This window comes from Rhododendron vialii, chromosome 9a (genome assembly GCF_030253575.1).
Source record: "Rhododendron vialii isolate Sample 1 chromosome 9a, ASM3025357v1".
Classification (NCBI taxonomy): Eukaryota; Viridiplantae; Streptophyta; class Magnoliopsida; order Ericales; family Ericaceae; genus Rhododendron; species Rhododendron vialii.
In genome coordinates, this window is record NC_080565.1 from 28,655,954 (window position 1) to 28,672,081 (window position 16,128).

The window sequence follows — 16,128 nt, forward strand, 5'->3', positions numbered from 1 at the left end:
TGATTTCACGCGGGTACCCTTAAAATCACGTTCTGATCACATTGAGCGACTCGGATCATCGAAATTCAATCGGAAAATGTGAGAAATGGGGAGGTGTGGACCTGCTGACCTGATCCTGACTCTGTGTGTGTGTGTGTGTATATATATATATATATGATTTAGGGTACCAAAAGTGCTACACACAACCAATCTCTAGCCGTCCATTACTGTAATAAATTGTTAAGATTCATTCAAATTCTTCCTCATAAAAGTTAAACTTTTCCTTGAAAGAGTTTTTTTAAAATCTAGACCTTCCAAATACATCTGGACGGTCAGAATTATACACACAACTAACACAACAATTGTGCAAGTAACATTTTTGCAATACAAAATCTCATTAAATTTCTGATCTGATACTTCCAAACAAATCAAACAAGTAGTATATATTAAAGCAAGAATTTGTCCACTTCTTTTGAATTAATATTACAGTAGTACTTTACTAATAGATTCGAGTAGATAACTAATCAAAAGTGCTACACAAAGGTTGTACTCCTATAAAACATAACACACAATCAATTTCTAGTCGTTCATTGCTAAATAAATTGTCAAAATTCGCTCAAATTTTTCCCCATAAAAGTTAAACTTTTCCTTGGGAGAATTTTTTTAAAATCTAGACCGTCCAAATACATCTGGACAATTAAAATTACGCACACAACCAACATGACTATTGTGCAAGTAGCATTTTTGATAACTAATCAATCCCTGATAGGACAGGGATCTGATAGCGTGGGCTTGTGACGAAATTGACAGCTAACCCTTTTTTTTTTTTGGCTAAGCTGATACAAGAGGAAGGGAAAAGAAATACAAACAGACAAGAGAAGAAACAAAAATAACGGAAAAAGCCAAACATTTCTATCTCAACCACTCTGCGAATTGAGAATGGGAGTTGTTCAGATACAAGGTGCCAGAGAAATCATCCTTGAGCACCCAAGTAGTCATTTCATGAGCAACCCCGTTAGCTTGTCGTGGGACAAAGGCAAAGGACCACCGAGGATGGCTAGCAAGAATATTTTGTATATCTTGTAAATATGTCACGGTGGACCAGTGCGGCAACTGAGCTTCATTTCGAACGGACCCGAGCTTCATCTCCTTCAACAATGACAATATCCCAGGACTCTTTATCAAACCCAGAAGCAAGACATTCCGGCTGCTTCAGCTTCAGCAACAAGGGGGGAGGAAGGGCTCCGGATTCTCTGTCCGAGAGAGCCTGTCCAGCTCCTCTGTCCCATACCTATCTATGTGCCATGTTACCCACGCTTCACTCCGTTAACTTTTATTTTACTCGGCTGCCATGTTTTGTTTGGTTGCCTTTATCATATGTTATTTACACTACTATTTTTAATTTTTGTAGGGCCCATTATGGATTTTACAAAGATAATTTAAATCGCAATTTATTATTAATTTTTTTATGAGTTCCTAAAAAAAATTAGTTCAATCCAATATCGTTAAGGGCTGTTTCAGAATTTGAGGGCGCCCTACGAATTCTGAAATAACTCTTACCAATATCGGATTGTGTTAATTTTTTCCAGGAATACATAAAAAATAATTTAAGAATAACTTGCGATTTAAATCATCTTTGTAGGATCCGTAATGAACCCCATAAAAATAAAAAATATCATTAATTTCTTGCCCATTTAAACTTGTTTGGTTGGTACCCATGAAACAGGAAATAAATTAATAATTTTTTAATTTTTGTGGGGCTTATTACGGATCTTTCAAAGATTATTCAAACTACAAATTATTCTTAAAGTTTTTTTTTTTTTTGCGTTCCTGAAAAAAATTAGCTCAATCCAATATCAGTAAGGGCAGTTTCAAAATTCGTAAGGCACCGATAAATTTTGAAACAGCTCTTACTGATATCGGATTGAGCTAATTTTTTTCAGAACGCATAAAAAATATTCTGAGAATAATTTGTGCTTTGAATCATTTTTGTAAGACCTATAATAAACCATACAAAAATAAAAAATAAATACAAGATGTTAAGGCAACCAAACAAAACTTAGCAGCTGAGTAAAACAAAATCAAAGTGGTGGAACATGGGTAACGTGGCACCTAGATAGGCGTGGGACAGAAGAACCGGACAGGCTCTCTCGGACAGAGGATCCGGACTCCGGAGCCGGGAGGAAGAGTTACCCCACCAGGGTCCTTGCCCAAACTACTGCGCTGGAATGATCTCTAACCACAACAGCAACAACAATTGACAGCTAACCTTCTTAAGCAAAACAATAAATCAAAGTGGGATGACGATCGTAGCACGACGTTATCTTGAATTGAAGAGGGTATTGTAATATGTTGATGATTTCCCTGTAAAAAAAAGTTTAGAGCATCCACAGTGGAATAAGCAAAATAAGTGCTCACATTGAAATAATCAAACTTAACAACCTCTTAGTAACTTATCAAATTTTGGTTTTTGAATAATCAAAATTAGCAACTTTTTACTGATAACCAAATTTAGTGATCCCCACATTTGCTCAATCAAGTACATCCATTATTCCGTTCAAAAAAAAGTACATCCATCATTACACAAAAATATTTTCTCTCTCTCAACAATGTTTTCAAAAAATAATTATAACAAACTATTCTTACTATTCTTTTCAGAAACTTTTTCTAAAAAAAAAAAAAACCCGTCTTTATATGAACTTTTTTTTATTTATAAAAACTGTTTCTTCAAATTTTTAAAAAAAATTGTATTTACACAAAACTGTTTTTTTACACATTTTCTTTCATAAACTATTTGATTAAATACACCAATCCTTATACAATTTTTTTTTGATTAATGCCAATCATTATACAAAAATCTTCTATCTCTCTTCATTTTTCCTCTCTCTCTTTCTTTTTGAACAATATTTTCAAAAAAGCATTATTTTACCTAATTGTTTTTTAAAAATATTTTTTTCCAAAAAAAGTTTCAAAAACTATTTTCTATTTCTAGTAAATAGTTTTTATTAGTTTCAAAACTTTTTTTAGAAAAACTAATTTCTACTGTTCACAATTTTTAGTTTTTTATAGTTTGAAAATATGATGTGACACATTTAAATTATCTAATTTTGATTATGTCATTGTAGTCATCTACATTACAAATCTTTGCAATCACTTAAATGAATAATCAAAAGCTGGTGTGATAACTTTTGGATATCAAGTTTTGATTATGACATTGTGGATACCCTGAGCCAGTGTTTACTTAATTATATGGTACACACAATCTAAGATTTCTACGGAGTATGACTTTTTACATGGAAAAAAAAAATTCGATGGAGTATAAAAATTGACTACCTAAAACAAAAAAGAATTTGTTTGGTTTTTTTTTTTTTTTTTGATTGTTGACTAACAAAATGACCAATAGGACCAGAGACATCTTTTAATATGTTATGTTCACCGCACGAGTCTACTGCATGCCTATGCGGGGCCCACTCCGGATCTCACAAAAATACAAAACAATACCTATAAATTTTAAAATAAGTATTTTTTTATAGGGCCCTGTAAAAAATTAGCTCAATCGCATATTGGTAGGTATGTTTTCTTAATTCGTAGGAGAATAAAAATATTTATTCTGTTAATGCTATTTTCGAATATCAGCGCGGATTACAGTGACTAGAGGGTGTTTTGATCATTCTTTTTCTGGGTTCAAGATTTTGTGTTAGTTTTCTTTATGGTGAAACACATAATAAAGTTGAAATTCTGAAGCTGTAACAAGAGATATCTGAAAGTGGCTTGCTGAGAACTGCAGCCTATGTTGTAACATACCATTGGAGTTTCTTACAGGGTTTCATGATTTGCTTTGTTTGAAACCAAAAAATAATGTTGAAGTGTTTTTACATGAAAATACCCCAATCATGTGGTGTTGGTTTGCATTTTCTATATTTCTACCGACACAGATCTATGCCCATGACATGATCCATTTGTTTTGCTTGCATGCGATGGATTCCTAAGTTTTGTTTTCTAGTACTTGTTTGGTGTTTCGAATTACGGAGTTATTTATTTAGGTAAACTAACTTAATATTTTTCATAAAAAATCCATGCTTTGTTAAATATCCATGACATGATAATTGATACTATTAGCAAGTGACTTCTAATTCTTGTCAAAAAAAAAAAGTGACTTCTAATTCATCATTCTTATCCTAAATCATAAAATCTTTTTGTTATTTTAATCTGTCTGTATCATAAAATTTGGAAACTAGATTTCAATTCTTTTTTTAGCTTAATAATTCGAGTCGTCCATTATCGAAATGGACGACCAGACCAGTTGCACTACAATCTAGAGTGAGCTGCCTAATAGGATCTCCGGCCGGATTCGTAGGTAATGACTAGTGAGATGCTGTTGATCCTTGTTTGGTTGTGTTCAGCATGTGCTACTTTCAATATAAATCTCATTAAATTTCGGATCTGATACTTCCAAACAAATCAAAACAAGTACAGTATATATTAAAGCAAGAATTTGTCAACTTCTTAAAGCAAAACAAGTACAGTATGTACTAATCAATCCCTGATAGGACAGGGATCTGATAGCGTGGGCTTGTGACGAAATTGACAGCTAACCTTCTTAAGCAAAACAATAAATCAAAGTGGGATGATGATCGTAGATTCGTAGCACGGACGTTGTACTAAAATGAAGAGGGCTTATTAACCTTTTTGATTCTTAAAAGTATTAATTTTGTCTATTTTCGTTTTTAATGTAAACATTGAAAATATTTGGTTCCCAACGTTTCAATTTTGCACCAATTAAGTCCCCACGTTTAACACCGTTAGCTCCATCCGTCAAAATGAGGGGCATTCTTGTCATTTCACCCCCCAAATTTTCTGTCAAACGAAAAACGAAAAGAAAAGAAAAGAAAAGAAAGAAAAAAGGTCAAGCTTGCACGGCAGCCATGGCCGCCGGCTGCTCCCACCCTCCTCCTATTCTTTTCTCCCTTCTTTCTTTTCCCCCAATCAACACCTGAATCCCACAATCAAGACTGAAACACACAAAAGTTTCATTACCAGTGACACTTAAACGCTTTGAAATACTGAAAAATCGAAGAGGAGATGCGCTGATTGAGGAAGGTGAAGATTGACTCACCATTGTTCTTGTTTCTTTTGTTGTCGTTGTCGCCACTTTGTGAGGGCTGTGGTTGTGATCAGTCTCTCGCCAAAACGCAAAACAGGAAACCCAAGCCAATTTCTCTCACTCTACATTTTCTCTGCTGCACTTATATTGATGTTCATAAATTACATATTATACTGAGTTGTGAGGGGAAGAAACTAGATTGAGATTGATCTCAATCTCCAAGCAAATCACGCAACAAATCTCCAACAGCTCTAATGCCCACGTTTTCAACATCATCACATTCACATAAGCATTTAACAACAATAGTCATTGGAAACCTCCCGTCATTCAGTTGAAGGACGCAATTCCACGATCATGTACTCATCGAGTCCGATTTGCCGGGGTGAGTCAATGTGGAAGAAAGAGGCGCAGAGAGGAGGAGGGAGAGAGGAAGAGAGAAGAGGGAGAAAAAAGAGAGGAGGATGGTGGGAGCAGCCGGCGACTATGGCAGCGGCGGCCATGGTTTCCGCTGCAATCTTGCCCCCCATTTATTTGTTTTTTTCTGTTTTTTTTTCCAGAAGTTTGGGGTGGGTGAAATAACTAGATGCCTTTCATTTTGATGGATGGGGCTAACGGCGTTAGATGCGGGGACTTAATTGATATAAAATTGAAACATTGGAGACCAAATGTCTTCAATATTTACATTAAAGACGAAAATGAGACGAAGTTAATATTTTGGGGACCGAAAAAAAGGTTAATAAGCCAAATAAAGAGGGTTGTAAATGTATTGATGATTTCCCTGTAAAAAAATGTTTAGGATTCATCATAGTATGTCATAAGAACATCTACAGTGGAATAAGCAAAACAAAAAGTTGCTAAAGTTAGCAATATTTATTCAAAAAAATGTTTACATTGGGATAACCAAACTTAACAATATCTTGGCAACTCATCAAATTTTGGCTTTTGAATAATCAAAACTAGCAACCTTTTGGTAATAACCAAATTTATTCACTTTTGATTATTCCACTACAGATGCTCTAGAGCATCTGTAATGTAATAATCAAAACTTGTCACGTCAACTTTTGATTATTCATTTAAAGGGTTGCTAAAGTTAACAATGTAAAGTCCTATATTGTTACTTTTGATTATTCAAATGCCCAAATTTGATTATTAGTTAGGAGGTTGCTAACTTTGATTATTACAATATGAGCATTTTTTTAAACACACATTGCTAATTTTAGCAATATTTTGATTTTGATTATTACATTGTGGATGGTCTAAGAGGATATCTATTACTCCACTGCTATTACATATACTATGATGCAGTCCTTTTCAAGTAAGGAATTCTTGATTTTTTTTACGGTCAGTATTTTGTGCGGAAGTCTACTTTTCCGATCAAATTTCAATAATTCAAACCGTTCAATGTGTTGAAAACGTGTTTTTAAGGGTACTTGCGAGAAATCGGCAAAAAATATTATCGGAAAGGGCTTGATCTGAGCAGTTTTTCATAAAACGCGTTGAACGGTTCAGGTTATCGAAATTCAATCGGGAACAATGAGGTTCGGACCGTAAGAAAATTAGGAATCCCTGACTTAAAAATTTTTGTACTATGATGAATCCAAAATAAGAGGTATCTAGCTGTTAAAAAAAATAAAAAATAAAAAAGAGAGGATATCTAGTTGCATTCATTATACATCAGTTGACGACTATTGATGTTGCATGAAAACCATAGTAAATGCTCTTTGTTGTTGATATCTCATGGAGATAGACAGTGATTTTCACACTTCATAAATTACTATCTGCACTTCTAAAATAGAGTGTGAAAATCCTTCTTTTTATATAACTGATTTTCGCACATATAATAATTTATGGAGTGCGAAAATCAATCCTCCACGAAAATATAAGTTTGCATCTTCTTTAATGAGAAGGAAAGAGGGAGATTCATGGGGAAAGAATTACATTAGTTTCATTTAGTTATGTATTGAACTAGTCAATAGAAATATGAAAAAAAACACTCTAGTCATTTGGTTAATCTGACCATATTCAATACTGAGACTAAGTATTTCTTTCGTCTAAACAAACTAAACGGGTTAAAGCCAAAAAAATATGAATTTTGAGACAGATCGTTCTTCTCACATATATTAACTAAAAGTTCATTTAGCGAAAAAAACTTGTCTAAAGTCAATAAACTATCGACAAACTTCTCAGAAAAAACTGATCGAAATGTGAAAAATATTTTATTTCAATATTTATGGTATAAAGCCGTCCTTTATAAAACCCTATCTAGTACTGACATAATCAAATTTGAAAAAGACAAATTATAATCTAAAATGCTTCAACAAGATTGGGGGACGGTTAAGGTATATTTTCTAGAGAATTTAGTGGAGAAAGAACCTTTAGAACTTGAAAAACTCAACTTAATCAACCACATAGCAATGTGGTGTTGGGACATAATCCTGAATGACTCTTTGCAACTATATACACATTGTTCATCTATGCATATTTGTTCATATTTTCTGATTATCAAACAATATCCAGACACGTCGGACTTAAATTATAAGCCAATGTTTACTTATAAGGTATACGCAATCTAGGATTTCTATGACTTCTTACATTGAAAAAAATAAATTCCATGGAGTATAAAAATTGACTACCTAAAATAAAAAAGAATTTCTATGGGTTTTTATTTTTGATTGTTGACTAACAAAATGACCAATAGGACCAGAGACATCTTTTAAAATGCTACGTTCACCGCATGAGTCTACTGCATGCTTACGTGGGGCCGTACAAAAATAAATAAAAATTCTTAAATTTTAAAATATGTATTTTTTATGAAATCCTGTAAAAAATCAACTTAATCGCATATCTGTAGATATGTTTATTTAATTCGTAAGAGTGAAACTGCTCATGCGATGAATCAAGCGGTAGACTCAGGCGATGAGTGTATAATCGAACTAAAAATTACATACGCTATGGACTCGTGCGATGAGCGTAGACTTGATGGAATTGATGATTAGAGACATGATATCGTACGAGAATAAAAATATTTACTGCGGTGGATGCTCAGCTTGAATACGCGCGACCCCCCATACGATTCTCTCTCTCCCTCTCTTTATTTATTCAAAAATGATTCTCTCTTCGTCAACCGCAAGAACTCGCCTACATATATGCGTACACCCTTGAATGTGTATGTATAACCTCTGACTGACGCCTTCATCTCTCTCTCTCTCTACCAAACTCTTCGGTTTCTCTCTCTCTCCTGCCGTCGCAGCTCATCTGATCGAACATGAGTCTCTCTGTTGCCCAAGTAATTAGCTCAAACTCTGTTTTTATGCTCTGTTTGTAATTTGTGCTCAATATTGACTAATGTTGAGAGCTTTTGTGCGGGATTAGGGTTTCACGAAGTCGCTTGCCATGACGGTGCTCTCCGAGATCGGCGACAATACCTTTTTCGCCGCGGCGGTTAGTTGCGCTTGGTTGTTTTGATCTCGGTTTACGCTGCCCCTAATCTATTTTTGTTTCTTTTTGTTTTAGTAATTTTTTAAATGGCGAAATAGGTTTCGTATTCGTTAGGCAATTGACTGTTTGATACGGAGTATGTGCCAATGTGATGGCTCCGTTCCAGAAATCTTCTTAAAAAATAAGTACTTATTTTGGAATTTTTCAAAGAAAAATAAGAAGGGTTGTTCCAGAAAACTCAAATAAGCAGCTTATTTCACATTTTCAAACTAAAAAATAACGTAAATGAAAAATAATTTTTCAATTTTTTTTGCTTCGTATTAAAAATCTCAATGAGATCTATCAAATAAGATCCATATTAATAGAAAAATTATTTGCGTAAACACATGATTTTTGAGCTTAAAGTTGCCTTAACCAGAAAATAAGTACTTACTTCTTATTTTGTGGAACAAGCCTTATTATTGAACAAAAAATAAGAACTTATTCAAGTTCTGGAACGGGGCCTTACTATTTCATTGGGAGATTATAAAGATGTTAAGTAGTGTTTGGTCTGCTGGAATTGTCATTTATTGGCCCCTTAATTGAATGGTCGTTCACATATGATTGGTGACTGATAATTCCATTTGTGGCGAAGTTTCTGTAATTAATTTAACGATACGAGCTCTACAAGGAATAGCCATTCCATTCTAGCTTTAATTGAGCGAACCGAACACTTACTTGGCTTACAGGGGAGGATAAGACTATATGTACAACAGGTTGTTAAAAATCTTTTGCTTTAAATTGAGCCTTTTCCCTTGTAACTCTGGGTATATTTTAGTTCTGTGACCCATTGTGAGAAAAATTAGCTTTACGAAATGGCCTTCTTATTCTTCTTTTCATTTTCCAATACAAATTAAGTGATTTTGTTTTCTTGTTCTTAACCTTGTTTTAAAGTGCAATAGTGCAACTTGAAAGGGTAATTACATTTTGGAGAATATGGATGTTGATTTTCTACTCTCACCGATTTTAATTCCTTAAATGACTTTGATGTGAATCTTTTAAAGCATGCAATTAATGGATTGTGAGGAAGTTGTGTATTAGGAACCTGATATCCTTGCTCTTTCCAAATGGTTAGACGGACATACTTAATTTTTCAGGTTTGTTTTTGAGTTTTCTGAAGGGTTTGAATATATGTAAGGTTCTTCTATTATGTAATTGAATAAGAGAATGAGAGTGGCAAGAATCAATTTGTTGAGTTTTTAAGGGAAGAATAAGAACTTGGTTCCCAAAAACCACAGTTGCACAACTTTGAGAATCAATGCTGTTTTCAATACCTATTATTCTTTTTGACCTCTTCGAGATTACTAGTTTTTTTCATCATGTTGGAAGGATAGATTCTCCTTTTCTTCCTTAACTTTTTCAAGTACTTCGTGTAAAGATGCTAAAAAATTGCACAAAGCATTATTTGTTGTATGTATTTCGTAAGATTTATTACACCTAGAGATACGTTGATTACACATAGTGATTATACCTCCGAAGGTATCAACTGTAAGATACATATCGTGAATCGTATGATTTTGACCACACAACAAACAAATAAAACTGTTATTTGAAAGTGCTCAACAAGAAGTGCTTCAGCTTTTGTTTGAACACATCACTGGAATCTGGCAGGCACTTGCCTTGTTATATGGACCAATCCACTAATCACCTTAGAGGACCGTTATAAGATGCAGTAGATTTTTCTATTGTTTTACTTTATATATTTGCCGTTCTGAATCTTCTGTCCAGAAATTTATCTGACACTATGATGCTTGTTTTTAGATCTTGGCAATGCGCCACCCCAGGAGACTTGTTCTGTCAGGGTGCATGACAGCTTTGATTGTAAGTCTTTGCTTGCAACTTCCTTGACAGATTTTTTTTTTTCTTTGTTTTGATCTTGTCGTCTGGTTTTTATGCCTTACGAGGAGAGAAAATATTTGCTGATTTGTAGGTGATGACTATTCTTTCTGCTGTTGTTGGCTGGGCTGCTCCAAATCTGGTAAGAGTCATAAAGTTTGGACGCTCACAGCTAACTTGATGCTGATGTGTTGGTTATACGTATTGGATGACCGTTAATGTGTAGCTTTACTCAATAGGCACCAGAAGCAGAGCGATTTATTTTAGTTATTTTGTATCAGTTTTAGCTGTATATGTAGTTATCGTTTCGTAAGGTAATGGATGTAGAATGTTGTGTACTTAAAATGGAAACAGACTTCGGAAGGGAGTAGCCAAAGGATTATAATGTATCCGAGTGATTAAGGCTAGTTTTGGCAAATCAGAGTTCCATGTTTTTGGCTTGGGTGCTAAACCTGGGAATGACATTCGACCTAAATATTTCCTTTTCAGATTGTTTACCTTCTGGCCACATTCAAAGTGATTACTGATCCAACAGATTCTGAAATCTTTAGGTCTTGCAAAACAGCGAAAGTATTCAATCTTATATCCTACATGGTTAACACTTAACTGCTTGTATGTGTCAAGTATTTTGGAAACAAACTTTCATTCTTGAGGCAAGTGTTTTCACATCATAATGTCCTGTTATTTTACTTTTTCTGTTCTTGTTTCCTGTAATCTTGCAGATCTCTCGTAAATGGACTCATCACGTAACAACTTTGTTATTCTTCGGATTTGGGCTATGGTCTTTATGGGACGTAGTTAAAGGAGAAGGGTAACATATTAGTCATTGTCCTTTTGCCTCCTTCACCAACGTAAAATAGCTGCTAATTCTCCTTCCTCTTTGATTTGCTCCTACTTGAGTCTGACACTGTTTCATCCTTTAGGGAGTCTGAAGAATTGGCTGAAGTTGAAGCCAAATTGGTTTGTTTACTTTTCTCCCAAATGACTTATTTGATATATTGCCATATTCTTTCTGATTATTTCCTTTATGGTGCTATTAGGATGCTGATTGGAAAGCTAATAATGGAAGTGTAAAAGAGCGTAGCAAGGTAAGAACTATTCTGTCCTTGTTCCTTGGACTGTGGTGAGCGGAGCAGCAGAGCTATTTTCTTTGCATTTTTTTTATGATTGTTCTGGCGCTTTTCTATCAATGCTTCTTCTTGAGGAGATGATAAGACACTTGGAGTCTTCAGATGACTTGCTTAAATTCTTTCTTCGAGCCAATAGTTTTGTAGTGATTTAGTTAGCAAACTCTTTTTTTGCACATGTAAACCATAATCTTTTCTGATCCATCTGTGTCACCGTAATTATGTAACAATACAATGGAAAAACTCCATTCAGTTGATCAACTGTTTTTTGTTTTTTTGTTTTTTTTTCCATTTAACCACAAAAATGTATTTGTAAGTTGATATCTAATTTTAACATGAAACGTTCCAAAATGCAAACTAAATGCTCAGTTTTGGTTTTTTGCCATCATCTTTATTGGTTTGGTCATATCATTAACTATGATCATTATCTCGTTGCTCCGTTTAAGTATCAACTTAGTTATGGATTTACCAGATCCCTTATGTTTGTTGTTTCTAAGTATTTTATGCATATCATGTTCTTTCAGGCTGATGATGATTTGAAAAAGGAAAGGCGGCAACTTCTTACTCAGTTCTTCTCCCCCATCTTTCTTAAGGTTTTGATTTCTATCCATTTCATACTCTTTAGGTAGTATTTGGATAAGGAAAGGAGATAGAAAAGTTTAAGGATCTAACAACTCACAACGGTTAGAATCTTCAATTTTTCCATTTCCTTCTATTTTCGTTATCCAAATCTTCGATCCGAAATACAACCTAAAATCGAACAATGTTAGTATTTTGCTACAAATTCTTTGATTCATGATTGATGAATGATGACCATTTTACAGGCATTTTCCATTACATTCTTTGGCGAATGGGGTGACAGAAGTCAGGTAAGCTTCGGAAAACAATTAACATATATCTGTGCACATTCCGAGTGTCACAACCATTACCACGACTGCTCCATTTGTTTCATACTTCTACATTTATCCTTCCAGCTAGCTACCATCGGTTTAGCTGCAGATGAGAACCCATTTGGTGTTGTCCTTGGTGGAATCTTGTAAGTGAATAAATCTCTTGACCTATTCATGAGTTTTTTTTATCAGTCATTTTTAGCTAGTCTTGTTGACATTCCGTTTTCTATTGACAGAATTTATTAGTCAAAAGAGTTTACCAGAAGTCACATCTCTCTCTCTCTCAGGAACTCATAAACGCCCACAAATCACATTCACCTCCACACCCGCCCACATGGTAGATAAGCATGTAATATTTGTGCACCTTGGATTTGGTGAATTAAGATCTCAATGATTGCCAAGATTATTAAAATCACTCAAACCGTGAAATTATATATGTGTGAAACCGTAAAACTGACCTGAAATTATATATGTCACCTGAATACAGTACTTTGGTTTTCATTTAGAAAGTGTGTATTCTGCTTCTTCTCTTTTGTCTTTGCAAACTAGAGTCAATTTTTGTGATATTTGGGTAATCAGATTACTCTATGAATAACATTGTGGACCTGATTTTGTTTGGCCTTTACCAGAGGGCAAGCATTGTGCACTACTGCTGCTGTCCTGGGAGGAAAGAGCTTGGCATCTCAGATATCTGAGAAATATGTAAATGACGAATCTTGCGGTTTTGTTTCCTTTTTCGCAGTCTACATACTTTTTTCCAGTATGTGTAATCACAAAGCTGTCTTAATTCTGGTGCAGGTTGCATTCTCAGGTGGTGTTCTTTTCATAATTTTCGGAATCCAGTCCTTCCTGTCATCTGTTGAGTCATGATATTGTAACATTGCTTTTGGTAAGTATTGATCATCCTTCTGCTTCATAGCGCAGTACACCTCTTTAATAAGTGTTAGACTTCATCCCACTTTGCTCACCTAAACCGCCCAAGCTTTGTTAATACAATCCAAAGGTTACACGACCTATTGCTAAGCGGTTCAAGGTTAGAACCCTCCAAGAAATTTAACATGGTATCAGGGTCAGTTCTTGGATGGCCTCACCTCACGTGGTCGAGTCACCGCCCATCAATTCCCTTAGCTTGTCAATTCATATCTCCAATTGCTACAGGGCTGCATGTGAAGGGGAGTGGACTTTATCTTAGGTCGCTCACCTAAGCCACCTAAGCAAGCTGGCCTGATGGTCATGGGTTCAATTCTTGGAAACAGCCCCTTATGTGTCATAGCACAACCACTTCTTTAATACGTGGTAGACTTTATCCCACATCGCTCACCTAAGCAACCCAAGCTTAGTTAAGATGATCTAGAGGCTACAGTACCTATTGCCAATTGGTTTTAGGTTGGAACCCTCCATGAAATCTAACATGGTATCGAAGTTAGGTCTTGGATGCCCTCACCTCATGTGGTTGAGTCCTGCCCATATCAATTTCTTTTCGACGATCAGCCTCCATTAAGTCCTCCCAGAAGTGGAGCTGAGCCTAAGCCTTATCTATAGTTAAATTAACGCGTGTTTTTTGCAATTTTTCACGGAGAGCTTCGAGCGTACAAGAAGGATTAAGTTTGCGGCTTCTGAACCGGAGGTGTAGTCAGAGCCTTGGGCTCACCTCGTCAATTCATACATCAACTTGCTACTGGGTTGCACTTGAGAAGAGTGTTAGGCTTTATTCCACATCGCTCACCTAAGCTACCCAAGCAAGGTTAATATAATCTAGAGGCTACTGTACCTATTGCTAATTGATTTTAGGTTGGAACCCTACAAGAATTCTAACAATAAGATTCAATACTTGTTCCTTCTCTTTGTTCACATTAGCGGACCTAGCTCAACCATAGCTGCCCCATTGTGGCTTGAAGCTGAAGGTCATGGGTTCGATTCTCGAAAATAGCCTCTCTGCTTGCAGGGGGAAGGCTGCGTGCATCAACCTTCCCCAAACCCGGGAGCTTCGGTACACCTTTTTTGTATTAGGGTTCCGTAGTCCAGGGAGGGGTCTTGCCTATGGGAAAGCTCAAAACCTTGACCTTCTGGTGTGAACTACGATTTGGCTAAGTTAGACATGTTCCATTGATATAATAGATAACTGGACTTTAGGGCATCAATGGATGATCTCTTATTTTCTTGATGCAAATCCAATATGTACTAAACTAGAAAACTAACTGTAAGGGTATCATGATCTTGATACAATGTAGAAAATATGACATGAAAAAGGTTTGTAAGATCTGTTCCAATATCTTGTGCTGGAACGTCTTAAATACCACTTTATTATCCTTGTTGTAAGATCTATTTCTTTGTTATATTCCTTGTCATCTTTAATAGTATCTAATTATCAACGTCATATACAGTAACGATAATGCATCTGAATTGACTTGGAAATAGTTGGAATTCAATTTTGACTGGGATAATAGAGCAACTTGTAAATTGGCTTGGTATTTAAAATCAACCATCAATGATCTAATTGGAATTATACTTGGCTATTTGTTGGGTTGGGATGGATACTTTGTCGAATCAGATACAGTCCTGCAGGCCTACTCTTGGCCTACACAAAGGAGGCCTGTACTAGCAGTTCATCGGACATTGGATCAAGACCAAGATTTTTACCTCGACCAAGTTAATAAGAGGACTTCATTCAACCTTGGAGAAATATGTTTACTTATTGTAGAGGGATTCTCTGAGTAATGCTGACTTTTGTGGTTTTTTTTTTGGTGCATACAGATAACAAGGGACACCCGCGTGAAGCGTGACCAAAGGAGACCCATACACTTAATTATTGGGAGCATTCTCTTCCATTGCCGTGAAGGCCTTATATTTGTAATGAAGACAGCCAAATGACCTGATAGAACTGCTAGTTAAGTGCTAATTGCCTAAAGTTGACACCATTCAAGGTCCAGGCAATGCCTGCTTGGCATATTGGCGTGTATGAAATTTTGTTCTGCCTGCTTGTCATTAGATACATGTTGCTGGCTATTTGACTAGGATTAAGCATCAGTGGGCATCATTCCATGCACCGAATGGACCAAATTTTGTTGTGGTTAATTGAGCGGCCACATTTTATTGTTCTCTTAAAGTATCGGTTCAAATACTGCATATTAGGGGGAAATAACTTAACAGGATTATATATGTTCCGATTAGGGGCTTTCGAGCAAGGTGATCCAAGGGAATGATGTCAATGTTTTATTCTAGATTACACAATGTAGCTTTTGCTCTGCTGGTGAAAGCAGGAGATGAGGGATTTTTTTACCTTCCCTTTGGCACGAGGGACATGTCTAAAGCTACTCTCTCCATGCCGAAGCATTTCACTAAATTGACTGTCATGACCTGATCACCCACACCTATACATTCATTAATCATCTTGTAATTTCTTATGAACAAAGAGAACAAAGCGGTGTATATATGCGCACAAGGAAAGTGCAACATTACCTAACCTTCGTCTAATTACAAACAACCGTCTTTTCATAGTTTGATGTACCGAAGATGCAATATATAGAATATGCAACCATATACCAATTGATTCATCTTGAAATCTATTTTCTATCTTGGAAGTACTGTTAACGGCCAAATATTATTGCATTTGCTGCCGATTTACTCCAAGCTTTATTTTTTTCCTAAAAAAAATACATTATTAATGAGAAATATCAAAATCCGTTTCAATAGTGTGGAAGGATTTGATTGTGCA

At 35.5% G+C, this 16,128-nt stretch overlaps 1 protein-coding gene across 1 annotated transcript; it reads left to right on the forward strand.

Moving 5' to 3' along the window:
- Positions 1-8,089: 8,089 nt before the first annotated feature.
- Positions 8,090-15,539, forward strand: LOC131300832 (GDT1-like protein 4). The gene is made up of 13 exons (XM_058326834.1): positions 8,090-8,369; positions 8,456-8,524; positions 10,322-10,381; positions 10,491-10,538; positions 11,119-11,207; positions 11,320-11,356; positions 11,437-11,484; positions 12,048-12,116; positions 12,348-12,392; positions 12,498-12,559; positions 13,043-13,115; positions 13,212-13,302; positions 15,168-15,539. Exons 1-12 carry the CDS (start codon positions 8,349-8,351, stop codon positions 13,281-13,283), a joined length of 693 nt encoding a protein of 230 aa, XP_058182817.1. The 5' UTR covers positions 8,090-8,348; the 3' UTR covers positions 13,284-13,302; positions 15,168-15,539.
- Positions 15,540-16,128: the final 589 nt, after the last annotated feature.

Bases quoted from the DNA above. Each gene is read 5' to 3' on its own strand.
- LOC131300832 (XM_058326834.1), top strand. From the start codon at position 8,349: ATGAGTCTCTCTGTTGCCCAA. The intron at 8,525-10,321 runs GTTAGTTGCGCT...GCTTGTTTTTAG, and splicing joins ATACCTTTTTCGCCGCGGCG to ATCTTGGCAATGCGCCACCC. The intron at 12,117-12,347 runs GTTTTGATTTCT...ACCATTTTACAG, and splicing joins TCTCCCCCATCTTTCTTAAG to GCATTTTCCATTACATTCTT.